The sequence below is a fragment of the Lathamus discolor genome, chromosome 5 (assembly GCF_037157495.1).
Source record: "Lathamus discolor isolate bLatDis1 chromosome 5, bLatDis1.hap1, whole genome shotgun sequence".
Taxonomy (NCBI): domain Eukaryota; kingdom Metazoa; phylum Chordata; class Aves; order Psittaciformes; family Psittacidae; genus Lathamus; species Lathamus discolor.
In genome coordinates, this window is record NC_088888.1 from 4042155 (window position 1) to 4058214 (window position 16060).

Below are 16060 nucleotides of genomic sequence, written 5' to 3' on the forward strand. Positions count from 1 at the left end.
TGCTCAAGAGGTTAAAATAAAAAAAGAAGGGTTTGAAATTATTTAAGGAAATGGGATTTTGCTGGCTTGTACAGACCGATGGAAAACCTCAAGAGTTCCAGCTCACAGAGGCAAGTTTCTACATCGACATCTCTAGGCATATAAATAAGCTGCTGCCTTGTTTTTGTTCTTTCTGGAACGTCTGCACTTTGCTGTTTTGTCTACATGTGTTTTGTCTGCTGTCCCAGTTCACAAACATTTTCACCACCTCCATTTTGGAAGTTCTCTGTCCGTCTGAGGCAAGCAGCCGCTGACGAAAGTATGCGAACTAACACGTCTTTAGAGAGCTCATCTTAAAAGAAGTTTCAGAAATCACCAAAAAAGTACTCTCAGCACGTCCGGCTGCACTGAAACATAAACCCCACGGGTTGGGAGCTTCTTCTGACAGCTGCGTTGGACGGCTATGAAAAGCACAACTTGCCATTCCAGTTCTGACAAGTATTTTCAATAAACTGAGCTTTCACAAGCGGTTTCGGCAGCAGAACGGGTGACACACAGGTTACACGCAGCCTACTGCGACTTATTTCCGTGCCTTTTGTCCCTAATTGATGGCTGCCAAAGTAACCTCTTCCTAAGGTAATGCTGCCACTTGCAGAAGAACGTGGCGCACCACGAGAAAGGCAGAGACTGCCCACGGACACGATGATGTCTTCGGAGCCGCTCTCCGAGCTACAGGACAGCCCGCAGCGGTACCCAGCCCTCACGACCGGGCGCTGCAGCCGTCGTTGACTGGAAAGGCTTCACGACCCTGCGCTCTGCGGGAGCTGGGGGTCTGGCCCTGGCTCGGATTCATAGCAAGTACAGGGCAGGACGCTCCGGCCCTGAAGCTCTGCTCTGCTCCTGAAGGCGCCCAGCAGCACCCGCTACCCAGCGCGCCTCAGACCCGCGGGGCAGGAGCGCGGGAGGGAGGGTGGCGCTCTACGCATGCGCCCCCAGAGCCCGCCAGCACCTCCGACGCCTGCGCCGTGCTCAGCGCGCGGGGCGGCAGAGCGGCGGCCGGGGTGAGGGGGGCGCATGCGCTGTGGCGGCCTCCGAGGCGGGGAGGAGGGGTGGCCGCTTCCCCCCATTTAGCTGTAAGGGAGCGGGTGCGGCGCTTTCGGCTGCCAGCGCGGGAGAAGGCGGGCGGGCGGGCGGGCAGCCGCAGGGGACTGTCGGAGGGGGTGGGGGGAGTCACTGCAGCCGCGGCCACCTCTCCCTGCTCCTCCTCCGTAAAGCGCCCTCCACCCCGCCCTCTCCCCGCCCGGGACCGAGTCTGGTGGCCACAAAATGGCGGATGGGGAGCTGAACGTGGACAGCCTCATCACCCGGCTGCTGGAAGGTGAGTGAGGCGCCGGCGGCCCCGTCTGTCTGCAGCCCCGCGCCGCGCGGAGAGTGAGAGCGCACCGCTGCCTTCTGCCGGGCTCCCCCGCGGGAGACGGAGCTGCCGGCGGGGTGGGAGGACGCGGGTGGGGCGGGCGCGACCCGCGCTGCTGCTGCTGCTGCTGCTGGGGGAGCAGCGGCACCGTGTCCTCCGCGCCGCCGGGTCCGGGGTGGCAGGCGGGAGCGGGGGTGCGCGGCTCGGCGTTGCCCCGGCCTGGCCCTGCGGAGCCCCTCGGAGGAAGGAGGGGCGCATTCGAGCGTCCTGTCGGCGCTGGTGTGTGCGGGGGTCCCTCCTCCCCGTCTAGGTGTAGTGGTTACCTTCCTATTTTAACGATAAAGCGCCTGAGTTTCCTTCTTCCCTTTCCACCCTGCTGCAGCTGCCTGGCTGAGGGGCGAACTGAAGAAAGCTCGCTAGCTGAGCTATGGGAGGCATTATGCCTTCCTCCGGTTGGGTTAGTCGCAGTCGTCCGTGTTTAAAATTGTTGTCTGGAGCTGCGTTATGTATGGAGTTGTATGTACGTGAGCGTCACTGGAAGCAGAGGGATTTAGTGCCCTGACATTCCTCCGTCTGCCTACGGGGCAGTCTCCAAAAGTGGTTTTAATGGATGGCAGATAAAAGCTATGAAGGATTTTGTGTGTATTAGTGAGCCTTGCCTTTAAGGAGAAAACTTACTCCTTGCTTTCGCAGAAGCTGGGGAGCTACTGATAGCATTTTCTTTTTAAGTAATGTCTTGAATGCATAGTCTTTTTAGGCTCCTTTTCCCATTATCTTTAGTTCACATTCAGCAAATACCTGGCACGTTGGATATGAGAGTGTATGCGTGGGTATGCACTGTTCAGTTACTCAGTTGCTGTATTCCTTGAATAGTTGGATCACTTTGCAGAAGGCTTAGAGAAAGGAATTTATGGAATATGTACAGTTTTGGATGTGAAACAAGTTTTGTAAGTCTGAAAGTTTTGTTCAGCTGAGTTACTACAAAGCAGAGTTTTTAGGGCTTTGAGGATTTTTTTTTTAGTTGTTGCTATCTGTACTTTTTAGAAACTTAATTATGAACAATAAAGTCAATGTTTTAGAGCACATAAAAGCTTTGGGCACTTGTGCTCGTATTTATGATTTAAGGTATGCAGTTTAGTATGGTATGAAGAAACCTGCAGGTATCATCAGCTGTAGTTTATCTTTGATCACTGATACAGATAAACCTCCCCTTTTCTGGATGTTGAAACCCAGATTAGTAGGTAGGTTTTTAAGACCAACCAAATAATAACCTAGTAAACATTGACTTAATAATGCTGTTTTTTTGAGGGATATCATGTATGTGTGTAGTTGATGGGTTTTTGAGACACACTTTAAAAACCATTTGCAAGATACTTTTTGCTCATTGGTGTAGTTACTTAAATACAGATTGCTTCAAGAAGACGGGTTCTGCACTGTTTTGATATGCAACTTGTTGGATTATTGTGCTACCTATTATCTTACATATTACTCTGCTTATATAATTTATTTTTTTTTTTAAGTAAGGCTTTTAAAATGTGTGTTCCATACCTTTTATATACTCCATAAACACTTGTGTTGCAACTGTCTAGCTTTTGGGGCTATGTTTAAGTGCCTTGCGCCTGAGCAATCTGATCTGCGCTTTGAATTCCATAGTACTTTTAAGCTTTAGAAATATCTACTTGCAACTTCTGAGCCCAGCTTTGCTTATAATTTTTCATCTCTTGTTTCCAAGTCTGTTTCTTCCTCTGAGCAGAGATTAGGAAGTTTCTTAGGGGAAATTGAGTATCTTTCTCTGCTTGTCAGCTACTAACAGTAGTAGGAGTGTACAACATCTTGTATCTGAAAGGGAATAGATTCTTACAGGTTTTATTTGTGGGGGAAAAAAAACCCAAACCAACAAAAACCAGCTATTAAAAGAATGCTTTGTATGTGAATTATTTTTGCTTCCATTTAACATCTTTCATTTGTTCTGCTAGCTTACAGTATTTTAAGCTGTGGTTCAAATAGCAGTGTTTCACAATGAAGGGTTTTTTTGTACAATTGGCAGCTCACATTCTGGAGCTCATGCTGTTGCTTAGCTGACCTGTTCTGGTAAAGTGAGTATGAATGCCTCCCCATGCTGCTTGTGCAGAAAAATTGCTGTTGGCTCTCATCTCTGAAGTAATTAGTTTAGAGCTTGTTTTTTGGGTCCATATTCCACACTTTGACATAAAGGATATGGGAACATGGCTTTTGAGCTGTTAAAACGCACATTGAAATAATAAAAAGACACCTTTATGAAACGTTATGCAGTACCTGTCTAGGCCTTTTGGTTACTTTAAGTGAAATGGATGGCTTTAAGTTTGAATAGCAGTTTACAATTGTGTCTCAGTGACTGCTGCCATTTGAAAGGGTAGCAAATATATATTAAAAGCCACAGCAACAGGAAACATGCTGTTGCTGGACTGCTGGCTAGTGACACCTGTTTCTAGGCTGTGATATTAGCTGTCTTGAGTTCTTGCTCATACTTAATTAGGTTAGTCTAACTGTTTTTACCTTTGTTGCTTAAGAGTATGTTTGGGGGGGGGCGGTGTTGGGTTATATGACACATTAACTCACCTTTTGATTGAAATTACCTCAGATCATCTTACCCTCTGTATGTCGTGGTTTTGTTTTTTGTTTGGGGCTTTTTCTTTTTTTCTTCTGCAGTAGCATTATGAGATGGCCCATATCTAGGCTGCTTGGGGGAATTCATTAGGAAGTTTTTCCCAGCCTTCAACACAGGTACTTGTAGTCCTACCCTGAACTTCAGTGATCTTTTGAGTGCTGGAAGCCAGTGATTAACTCTTAAGTTAAACTGGGAAGACTCAACTGAACTATAGTGTAATGTATGGGGATGGTCTTCCAGGACATTAACTTTTAATATCCATGTTATTTTGCATATACTAATTTCTTATCCTCTTTATTAATTGGATAGGTGGTGAATTTAGGAATGATAAGAGCAATGTTTTGAATTGGTTTTGTCTTGCAATAAAAATAGTACTTGGTAACTAGCTAGTGATGCTCTGTAAGTTCTCTTTGGAGGGAAGTAAAGCTTAAAGTGTATACTGTATGTATAGTGTCTAAACTTAGCAATGCTTTCTTTTATTTCTTCTACCTCCAGACTTTCAGTTCTTTTTTCCTTACTAGAAGAGTGAGGGAGATGCTAGTGCTCTTAGATGTAGCCTGACTGATCTTGGAGATACTTCAAGCTTTAATATAAGATTTCTGTCAATAAATCACTCATAAGTGAATCTGCAGAGATTTGTAGGTCATGTAAACACAAAATTCCATAGCTTTGCTACAACATTTTGGACTGATATGTGACCATGACAGCGAATAAGCCAAATCAGTTGTCAGACTGTTTCCTTCTTGTACTGGCGTGCAGAACTGGACTCATGGATCAGTTAGTTATGCTATGTTACGCAAATGATAGCCTCATTTTTGCTTCAGTGTGCAGACTTTTTTTGTGGTTTTTTTTTTTTTTTTGGTGGGGTGGGGGGAGGGGTTTGGTTTTTTGGTGGTTTGTTTTTTTTTTTGTTGGGTTTTGGGGGGGGGTGTTGTGTTTTTTTTTTTGTTTGGTTTGGTTGGTTTTTTGTTTCCTACCTTCCTGGCTATGCCATCTGGTGGATAGATTTTTTTTATTATTTTTTTTTTCCCAGTCCATTCTAGCTGTGGACAGCATAGGAATATTACACATATGTGAAACTCATGAGTGTAGCAGATGTGACATATGGTCATCTGTTCCAACCCCACCTCCCAGCAATGAACAGGGACACCTTCAACTAGATCAGGTTGCTCAGAGACCCATCCAGCCTGACTTTGAATGTTTCTAAGGATGGGGCATCCGTCACCTCTCTGGGCAACCTGTTCCAGTGTTTCACCACTCTCATAGTGAAAAATTTCTTCCTTACATCTAGTCTAAATCTCCCCTCTTCTAGGTTAATACCATTACCCCTTGTCCTATTGCAGCAGGTCCTACTAAACAGTCTGTCCCAATCTTTCTTGTAAGCCCCCTTTAAGTATTCATAGGTCTCAATAATGTCTCCTGGGAGCCTTCTCTTCAGGATGAGCAGAGAAGTTTTTCTTCTTTCAACACAGTTTTTAGTCTCTGAAGCTGAAATCGCTGCTTCTGTTATGTTGTGTTTTGCCCCATGTAGGTTCATCATGATCCCTCTGGTGGGAAGTGCCCTTAAATTTGCAGAAATGGTGAGCTAAATGGATGCATGAGTTTTACATTTAAGCCAGGCTGTAAGCCAACTTAAACTTTGGTGATGTGTGGAAAAACTCCCTCTGTATCAAAGCAAGGTTGCTGGTATAGGTGTGACCTTACTTGTAAAGAGTGCTGTGGATGATGCTAAGTTAAGACTGACATATTTTTGTCTGAGTGTTGGGCTTTGTGTTTCTTTGCTGTTTGTGTCTCTTAAAATTTCTGGATGTAAGGCAGATCAGCTGGACTAGACTTTCTGCACCTTCAAATATGTAAGTGTCTGTCTTATTAAGCACTGAGGAGTTTACAGTATGAAAGAGAGGATGTTCTTGGAGAAACCCAGACATACGGCAGCCTTAAATACAAGCTTTGTTTCTGTGAAGACTATAGCTGTACAAAAACCCCTTACCTTGCTTAGGCAAGAAACCTTGCTTGCCTAAATCTAGCTAACTGAACATGGATCTGCTCTAAAACAGTATTATTTTTGGTGATGCTGGGAGGTCTACCAGTTCTGACAGTACTGATCCACTAAGAAAACTGTGAAGTGTTTATCCAGTATGAGTTGTCAGACTTTCAGTAGACATGGAGGATGGTTGTTGCTTCAGTGTTCAGCTTGGTGTGATTTTTTTTCAATTGTCTTAAAAGCTGGTTGTGTGGTGTTCTTATGTCATTCGATGTCTTCTAAGAAAGCTGTGACCTTAACTTTCTTCTGATTTCAGCGGTCTTTCAGGTTGTGATAAAGATAGAAATTTGAATATTATTCATTTTTTCAAGTGGATTTTGGATTTTAAATGCTTATGAAACAATTGAGATTTTTCTCACTAATTTTAAATGCTGTAGAGCTACTGGCCTGATTTATTATGGCCAGTAATGGATTTCTTGTTTTGTTAGTATCTTAATTAAAATATCCAGCCAGCCTGTTGGTGTGTTATGATATAGTAGTAGTACTTGCAGTTCCACAGGCTTCATAACTGATACTGAAGAGAAGCAGTTGTAGAAAAGGAAAATAAACCTTAATGATCTGTTGCAAAACAACATAAGGAAACCATGGAGGTGAACCTTGAATGAACAAGGGTTATTACCTGTTTTGGTGTGAAATCACTGTGTAATTTTCTATTAGAAAAATAGGGAGAACTTATTTAGGAGTTTCTTGCAAATAATGCATTTTTGAAATAGTCTTTAGAGACAGAAAGACAATAGGCATTTTTCATCTGTTTCTAGGAGGGCAGGTATTGTATTAAGCAGGGACAAGGGATAGAAGAACGATATTTGTTTTGGGGTTTGTACAGCAGTGCAGATATCAGCCAGTTCATCTTTAGGTTTATAAGTGCATGATGAATAGTTGGCTTGAAAAATGGCTGTGGAGGCCAAGAGCCCAGTGTTAGGTGGTGTGTGCTGGTGTTTCTTTATTCTGTCTGACTCTTCTCACACTTGAAGGCTACATGATTCAGTAACTGTTTCATTTAGGTATTACACAGCACCCTTGTTGCTTGAGTCATTCAGTGTTTTGCTCAGGGTACAGCTAAACTGTAGCGTAAAGGGAGGAAAAAACTGGCCTTTTTATTTAATGTAGAAAAGGTTATTTTTAATATTTGATAGTTGCAATTAAATGTTCATTAGAGGCCACCAAATGTAGCTATGTCACTTCTTGGAAAAGGAAGAAAATCCCCACCACCATATATGGTTTAGAACTGCAGAGTCAGTCCTGCTGTGTTTGGCTAGTACTGCTCAGTAAGGTCAGATGCTGTACGCGGTGAAGGAAGCAGGGCCTGGTGTATAGCAGATCTACACTTAACTGCAACCTAAAGTGCATCTAATGTGTCTGGTTCATGATTTAAACATGGAAAGGAGCACATTTACTGCCTTCTCTTACGGTTTTTTGATTTGTCTTAGTACCTCTTAGTTTCACAGCACCATTTTCTGCAGTTTGGTTTTTGGGTTTTGGTTTTTTTTTTGTTTTAACACCAAGCTTGATAAAAAGCTTTTGTCTGTATATCGTGAATAACCATATTGCTTAAATACCTGAGACATTAAAGAGGTGCAAAAGTCATGTTAAACACCACGGGTTTTTTTATTACAATTGAAGTAACTTACCTCCTTGGCACTTCTCAGGAGTTGAGTAACTTTGTAATTTGCATCTGTCTTCCTTGAATTTTAGGGATTTCATTAGCACTGCTTTAGAGGAAAAGGAGGTCAAACTTTGAGAAATAAGCTGAAATTCTTTGTTCCATGAAACTTTTATGCTAGCTTAGCCTTCCAAGTGGACTAGAACAGGAATTGCTACTGCTTCATGTAATACTTCATAGTGAGAGGCTTCTACCTTGTACATGGCTAGTTGTGTGAGTTTTAGGCCCAAGTGTAATTAAACAAATAGTAAATACAGACCGATAAAAAGCATTATGGTTACACCATTTGCTTACAGAAAGTAGTAACTCATGATCTTGTCCTTCAGCCTTGAATTCAGCAGTTCTTGGAACTGTGCATGATATAGAATGACTGAGACCCATTAGTTGGTTTATGGAACACTGGTGTAAGGAAGCAGGTCCACAGAAAGCAAATACAGTGGGTGAAGGTGGTGTAGGGACATGTAGGTGTTTTGATGGGTTTGTTTGGGTATCCCCTGAGGCAACTTCACATACTAGTTTCTAGTGAGGCTCTGTCTCCATGAGTGCTAATTCTAAGAATGTAGATTCAGATTTGGGTAGAAGAGCATCGCTTCACTGTTCAGTACTATTCCTGGTTAGAAATTAAAGGCTTGGGTGGTCTCTTACTCTGCAGTGAATTTGTGTTTATGTACTGCTAAAATGAATTCACAAGCAATTGTTGCGTTTTTCAGCAGAATACCTAATATCAAGGACATCCAGTGAAGGCAAATTTATTAAGATTTTAATATTACTATGATACATAAGCACAGTTCTTCATCAAAAACCTCCCTAGAAGGCTGATTCATCTATTTTTAGTGGAGATTTTGAGTAAAGTACCATAGGAAAGGTGCAGGGCTTTGCTGTGTGCACCATGTAGAGGAGCTGCATATTCAGCAATAGGCTTTTGTGGAATTGAGCAAAGCTGTGGCAGGGCTTCATTTATATTATTATTGTCTGCCAGAATAACACATGAATGAGAGTCATTCTAAGATCAGTTCTGTTACACCAGTTCTGAAACTTTGAAAAATTGTGTTGCTGGCTTAACTCGGTGTTTTGCTGCAAGATAGGGAGAGCTGCTTCTGGATGACAGCTGAACAATTTAAATTACAAAGTGTTTTGAGTGCACAAAATACTTATACTCAAAGTTTTGCTTTCCAAATTGAGAGGCGCTTCGAAAATCCGATGTAGGATTCCTGACTTAAAGCCATGAAAATATGTTACTTGGATTTTAAAAATGCTGAGAGCAGATAGCTTCAGAATGCTGTTTCCAAAAACAGTGTAAGGACTGTTTGTTTGTTTCCAAGTCATAGGTAATGCCCCCTTTGGCTTCCAAATCTGTTCTGCTCCTACTATTGAGAAATGGTTCAGGATCCATCAAGTGCTCCAAAGTACTTTGAAGTGCAAGAAATAAATAGTTAAATGTCATAGTTGTTAATCACCAATCATTAAACATTCCACAGAATGTTAGGGGGAGTGTAAGCTTGTGGGATTTGCGTATATGCAATTTGTAAAATTGCATGCTTGCAGTCTTGTGTTGTAGTTTGGGGTTTTTTTTAGATATACTCTGGCAAAATAGATGTCTAAAGCCATCATTTCAGAAGTGAGCTTGGCTGGAACTACAGTGAAAAGAAGCAGAACCAGCTGCTTATTCCTTCACTCGTCCTAGCCCAAGTTCACAGTGGATGTATTCTCCAGCTTGGGGGACTATCTAGGTTACATTTCTGTTTTGCTATGTCCTTGTACTAAAAAGAGAAGATCAGTTCATGGATGCAGTTTACTGTGTGGCCACGTAAATGCATATGCCTGCAAAACAGCAGAGTGTAGGAAAAGGAGGTTGCTTCTTCGCAATAATACTGATCTCATTTTTTTGAGTCTTAGAAGTCTGTCTGGGTTTTAATGTTATGCTAAAACCGTGAGTCTTTTGTCCAGTAATCAGCACAAGCATGGTATTGGAGAACACAGGATAAATGCTTAGGACAGCTGTGCATACCATAACTGACTCAGTAATTGAAGAAACTTCTATTAGTGATGCCACGAATAAGGAGCTTGGTTGCTTGGAGTGAGAGGCACAGCAGAAACAAGCGTGACAGAAAAGGTTAAATGTATTTTCTCCAGTTCATGAGAGGATATGGCAAAAAGTGATGCTTGCAGAACTTCCAACAGCCAGTTCTCGACCCACTTCACTTAATGTTACTTATTTTCTTTCTCTCTGGTACAGTTTTACGTAATCTGCTACTCTCTGGCATGAATTTGGAAGGATTGAAAAAATACAGTTATTTTTGCTGAATTTCTTTTCTTTGCTGTTGCTGTGCAACTCATGTTTGGGATTACTAATTGCTGTTAATAGACTTGATAATGTTGTTTATCAAAGGTTGTGTAAATGCAGACGCCATTTTAATATCGATTAGAGCAGCGTTTAGATTGCTATTACTGTTGAGCTAAAATAATAGCCTGATAGTACAATGCATAAAGTTGCTTTTAATTCTCTTTATTCCCTGCTACGTCACTCTGCTTTAAGCTCCTTGCAGCAAAGGCTTCTTACGGCATAGAACTATGCATGTATGATTGTGTATTACAACAGGAATTGCTGTCCCAACTGAAGACCTTTATGTAAATCAAAGCTTGTTTAGAGCATCTTAAAGAGAATTAATTTACATTTATTGTTGAGATGCTGTTTCTGCTTCGGGTAAATGAGAACAATTGAAAATGATGTTTTTTCCCAGTGCTGTTAAAGGCTTGCAGCGAGTTACAGATGTTACAATGCATGCAGCTATGACTTGCATGTTTTAAGAATTATTAGCTATAGGAATTACATACGTGAGTCTGAGAAAGATCACATATGCTCTTGATCCCATTCTCATAACTTCCTCTTAAATCTGTTCTTGGCATTTGAAAAACTAAATGTGATGAGAGATGCTCTTGTGTACAATCCATACAGGGCTCAGCTGAGCCAAGGCAACTGGAGCAAAATTCTTGTGGTGGTGTAAGTGTAAGCTGGTGAAAGATGTGCTTAGTCTTGCTTGTGTACTTGTGCCGCAGCTGTGGCACAGCTGTTCCATGTGACTACTGGGGAACCTTTCAGTGCCTTTTAAATCCAGTACAGTTCTGAGGCTTCCAGGGTCGTGGTAGCTTCTCATTTTTCCAACATGTATTGCCCTTATTGATGATCAGGGATTGTGGGGAAAAAACCTTTTTTCATATCATTGATGATTACTCCTCGTGAAACCCCAGGCTTTGTACTATTTCACATGTAACTGAGGTCATGTGTTTGCTATGTGGAGCTGCTGACTGTTCAAATGGAAGTTGCCTTTGCAAAGTTGCAGTGGCCCACATTTGTATCCTACTTCTCAAGGGCTGGAAGTAACTGCAGTCATTAGGTGTCTGTTCTCTTCAGAGTGTGACACACTTGCCACAATTGTAGAAACTTCTCTTATCTGGAGAAAGCAGAGTGTGGTAACAAGTTACTGTCCTGTTTGTTGGTTTGTCTTTTAAGAGCTTGCAGCATTTAAGGCTGTACTGCAGAAAGAAGAGAACTAACATCAAGATGATGGATATACTGACTATGGCAGTTAATTTTGAAGTCAGGAGCTGCATGTTCACTGTGCCTTCTAATGCAAAAATCCAGCCTCAATCCTATAAAGCAAGTTTTCCAAGTTTAAACCTCCATGTGAGTTTCAGAGGGAGCTAAAGGCTTGTGTTCTAAGAAATAGTGATTAAATCGAAGTTATTTTAAGTGTTATCAGTGCTCTCCTTGAACTGTTGTCTCAATTTTAGGCTCTGTGCTTGGTCTGGTGCTACTTACAGTAGCACTAATATTGTGTATGGAGGGCTCTTGTGGGTTTGAGCTCTGAAACTGCAGTGGATGAGTGGATGTAAAAGGTGTGCAGTTGCGTCACTTGGTTTTCATCTATGTGAAATGGCTTCATTCTGGTGCTGTGAAACATGATGGTAGTTAATTACAGAGGAAGATTTCATTGCATATCAAAACGGGCTAAAAGAAATCGGTTTGTAGTGGAAAAATGGGACTGAAAAGATAGCTGTGCTGCATGCTGCTTCAGTTTGACCTTGATGTTTTAATTAACAATTGTTTCAGAATTATAGCCACTGGTATTTAGACTCTGCTCTTTCAGGTAGGAGTTCTATTGTGCATAGCAACAGTTTATTGTGCCTATCAAAATGAGTTTCTGGTCTCTGAAAGGGATCATTATAAGCTCCAGGAATGCAAATGTTTTAAAAGGTGGTGATTGGAGCATTTTGGTACCTCACAAATTGGATAGTCAGTCCTGTGCAAAACTGCAGGCCTGAGAAACTACTTTTTCTAACTAATAATAGCCACGGGGCTGAAGATGTATCTATAATCTTGGTAGATGTTTGAGATGTGATGAAAGCCTGTAGGCATCTATTGTTTTCTATTCACTTTGATGATGTCTCTCTGCCTTTGTGTTCTTCTAACAAGTAAGCCAGAATTTTAATGCATGAAAAACACCAACAAAAGTGTAACTAAGAAGCTGTTCAGCTGTTTGCTTTCTCAAGTGTAGCTGAAATCTTAATTAGCAAAAGGAATGTGACTTACCATATGGTAAATATCACCTGGTACTGATTCAGAGTTTCACTTATAGAAGTCCTGTGCCACAGCCTTATTCTTGTGGGATTCTTAATGAGCAAAGTATTTCCAGAATATGCTCACAGCAGACTATCCCTCCTGCAATTTTGGCACTCAGACTGGCTGTCCCAGGATCTGGTTTCACATCTCTTCCGTGATTGTGAAAACCGTTCTTCATTTCAGCCTCTTCGCATGTTCCTGTGGCTGCTTCCCAACCTCAGTTTAACAAGTATGTCTGGTGTTTATTAAAAATAAATGAAAATGCATAGCACAGTGTTGGAATGATCAGATGTGCAGTTACACAGGGAGAAGTATGCAGTGATAACCAGAGCAGAGCTTTTTGAGTTTGACACTTAGGACTGTAGTACAGGGTGACCTAGGACAAAATGTTTCCCCTCATATCCTTTTTTTTTCTGTTACATAATGCAGTTAATTATACTGATCTCCTCTCTAAAGTGTGTTTTCTGGAAGCTACATGAAAATAAAAAGGGGGTTATATTAATTGGAAAAAAAAAGTTGCAAGCTTACTTTTTTGTTTTGGAGAGGAGAAACCAGGAACTTACTTATGTGTGAAGAACTAGTTTTTGGTATTCTGTTCACAGATCTATCTTACTAGACTTCATGCTGCTGCAGATAGAATTTTTTAGTAGTAATATGTTACTATGTTTGCGTTTGTTGAAAGCATTTGGATTTGAACTTCTAAAGTTCTGTACCAGCTTCTCTTGTAGGTACTGCTGTGATTTAATGCTTCTGTCTAAAGCAGATGGCAGAACAGGATGTTCACCTGTTGTAGACACTGATACATTCTGGCTTATTTGAGCTCTGTAGTTTGGTTTATGCTGAGATGTGAGACTGACCTGGATCAGCCAAAGTGCAGACAAATTTGTTCTCTTTTGCTGCCTCATTAAAGACACATTAAAGCCTCTGACAGAGGAATCATATAGGTATTTGTTGAAAGAAGCAGCTGCATATAAACTTGCCAGAAGATGTTTATTGGAGTGCAATGACGTGAATGTTTTTGAAAACTTAGTGATAAATACAGGTCTGAGTACCTGACTTATTGGTATAGCAATTCAATTTAATTCTAATTAGAATGTCTTTGGACATAAAGGTTCCAGTAGCTCAAGAGCCATTACATATGAATGAAGGTTTCGTCAGACTTTCATGGGTTTTAGTGGTATGTTTCAAATACGGTAGTTGCAGCTGCCTGAAGTGTATACATGCCAGTGGTTTTTCTTTGTATTTAGCTAGCCCTGTTGAACTCAGCAGTCCTGAAGTAGTTCATTTTGGGCTAATGTAAAAGTGCTTTCAGGTTTTGAGTCTTAGGATTTTTTTTTTCCTATTATGAATATTCTGGCATAATGGGATTGTTAATTTAAACACATTTTGAAGTTGCTTTTATCCAAATATGGACAAAAGCGAGGCTTAAATAACTCTATTCTGAGAACCTGATTTAACAGGAATGCATACTGACCTTACAGCGCAGGTTACAGTAGCACAGAGATTAATTTTAAAATTCATTGGAATACGTAATTCCAACACAATTGGTAGATATGCTGGAGTGGGCTGCTGGCTTTTTGATAAGTACAGATTTTAAATACAGCTCATCTGCACTTACCTATTGCTGTGTGATAATTATCTTCAATTGTTATACTTCTCATTTCAGTACGAGGATGTCGCCCTGGGAAGATTGTTCAGATGACCGAAGCAGAAGTTCGGGGTTTGTGCATAAAGTCACGGGAAATATTTCTTAGCCAGCCTATTCTCCTGGAACTAGAGGCACCTCTGAAAATATGTGGTATGTAAACTTTGAGTGGTTTATGTAGGTGTTTTAATCTAGTTGTATGCTAAGTGGGTTGGAAGGATACTGAGAAAGGCAAGTGACCTTGACCTGGGTGATACAGATTAGAGTGAGGGCTTCACAATCTTAAGTGTAATTTTGAATTTAGATTGGATTAAGTCGAGAAAAGGCAGCTAACAGTTGGTATGTTACTGATACTATTTAGGAGCAAGTCCCATCAGCGGTAGAAGCTGCTTGTGCCCTTATCTACTGCAGATTCTGCAGCCTCTCCCTTGTACACTTCCCTAGGGTGTGCTTGCACAGAGCTGCTACTCCTTCAATCACTATTTCAAAAAGCAATTAGCTGCTTAAAATAAAACCCCAAATGTTTAGTGTTGCAGTTGCTCTTTTCAAAGTATAAGTAAAACAAAGATCTTTACATGTTTTAAAATTAAATGCTTAAAATACAGTGTTGAAGCATTGGTAGTCTTTCAATTGAAAAAATAAAACTGGATGCAGCCTATTAGTTTTAGTTACCATGTAGTAAATTACCTTTAGTGCAGGTTTTAACAAATACCATTCTTACTGTGAAATATTGATAAAACATGTGTTCTTTACCTCTAAACATTTCTAAGATGCTAGACTTCTTCAAAAGTACACTGCTGTTAATAGATACACAAACTTAAAAGTGTTACAAAAGCATTGTAAATACTGGCTGGTAATCATCCTTATTAACAGCAGACAGTCTTTGAAAGCATAAAATTTCTTGAATTAGGCTTTTTAAAGTGTCGTAGTATTAAAGCAGTCTTTGCATTTATTATTATTAACGTGCTGAAAGATGGATTAGCTTCTTCCCAGGCTTCCTCCTGGCAGACCTAATGTAGCAATGTTTCTTACATTAAGAGAGGATATTACCAATTAAAAAACAAACAAAAAAAAACAAAACACAAAACCCAAACAAACAAAACACAAAACCCCCCACTAATAGCAGCCTTCCAGTATCTGAAGGGGGCCTATAGGGATGCTGGGGAGGGACTCTTCATCAGGGACTGTAGTGACAGGACAAGGGGTAATGGGTTAAAACTTAAACAGGGGAAGTTTAGATTGGATCTAAGGAGGAAATTCTTTCCTGTTAGGGTGGTGAGGCACTGGAATGGGTTGCCCAGGGAGGTTGCGAGTGCTCCATCCCTGGCAGTGTTCAAGGCCAGGTTGGATGAAGCCTTGTGTGGGATGGTTTAGTGTGAGGTGTCCCTGCCCATGGCAGGGGGGTTGGAACTAGATGATCTTGAGGTCCTTTCCAACCGTAACTATTCTATGATTCTATAATGGCAGTCATTTTTAAATGACTAATTGCTTGGTAGGGTGGGGAGGAAAAACCAGACCAGCTTGCCTAATTTCACAAAGCTAAAGGTAAAATATAGCTTTCCCAAATTGTGTTTTGTTCTACACTGAAAAGACTACAGTAGTCTCACCGTATTCCTAGATAAAGAAAAAAATAATCAGATATTTAGATTGCACATAAGTCAAAGTATAATTTATCGTTTAAATTGAGACGGTAGAAAGGACTGTTAGGTGTACAATAATAGCGTAGCAAATGTACATTAAATAAGGCATTTGTTACGCTTAAGTTGGATTCTGAACACAGTGATACCACCAGGAAGTGTCAGGTGCATCTAAGTTTAATATTAGAACAATTGTCAACGATGTGTTTAGATAAAAGAAAGGCAATTGCTTTCACCAGAAGCAAAATATGCAGGTGCACTGCTTTGAAGTACTATTTTAGTGTGTTCAGGCAATGCCTGAGAAATCATTATAGGTTTGTCTTGTCTTGTAATTGAGTCAGTTCAAAATAAGCTGTTACATCTTGAATGGCTGTGTTTCACTGTAAGATGAAAGAAAATGTCCATTTTAA

At 41.0% G+C, this 16060-nt stretch overlaps 1 protein-coding gene across 1 annotated transcript in view; it reads left to right on the forward strand.

Annotated features, from left to right (window-relative positions):
• The first annotated feature begins 1209 nt into the window (after nt 1–1209).
• The window catches only part of PPP1CB (protein phosphatase 1 catalytic subunit beta), a 30007-nt gene continuing 15156 nt past the window's right edge, over nt 1210–16060 (forward strand). The window contains exons 1-2 of the mRNA XM_065679461.1: nt 1210–1357; nt 14035–14166. Of these exons, the coding sequence (XP_065535533.1) occupies nt 1306–1357; nt 14035–14166 (184 nt within the window). The 5' untranslated portion in view covers nt 1210–1305. The remainder of the gene's footprint in view (nt 1358–14034; nt 14167–16060) is intronic.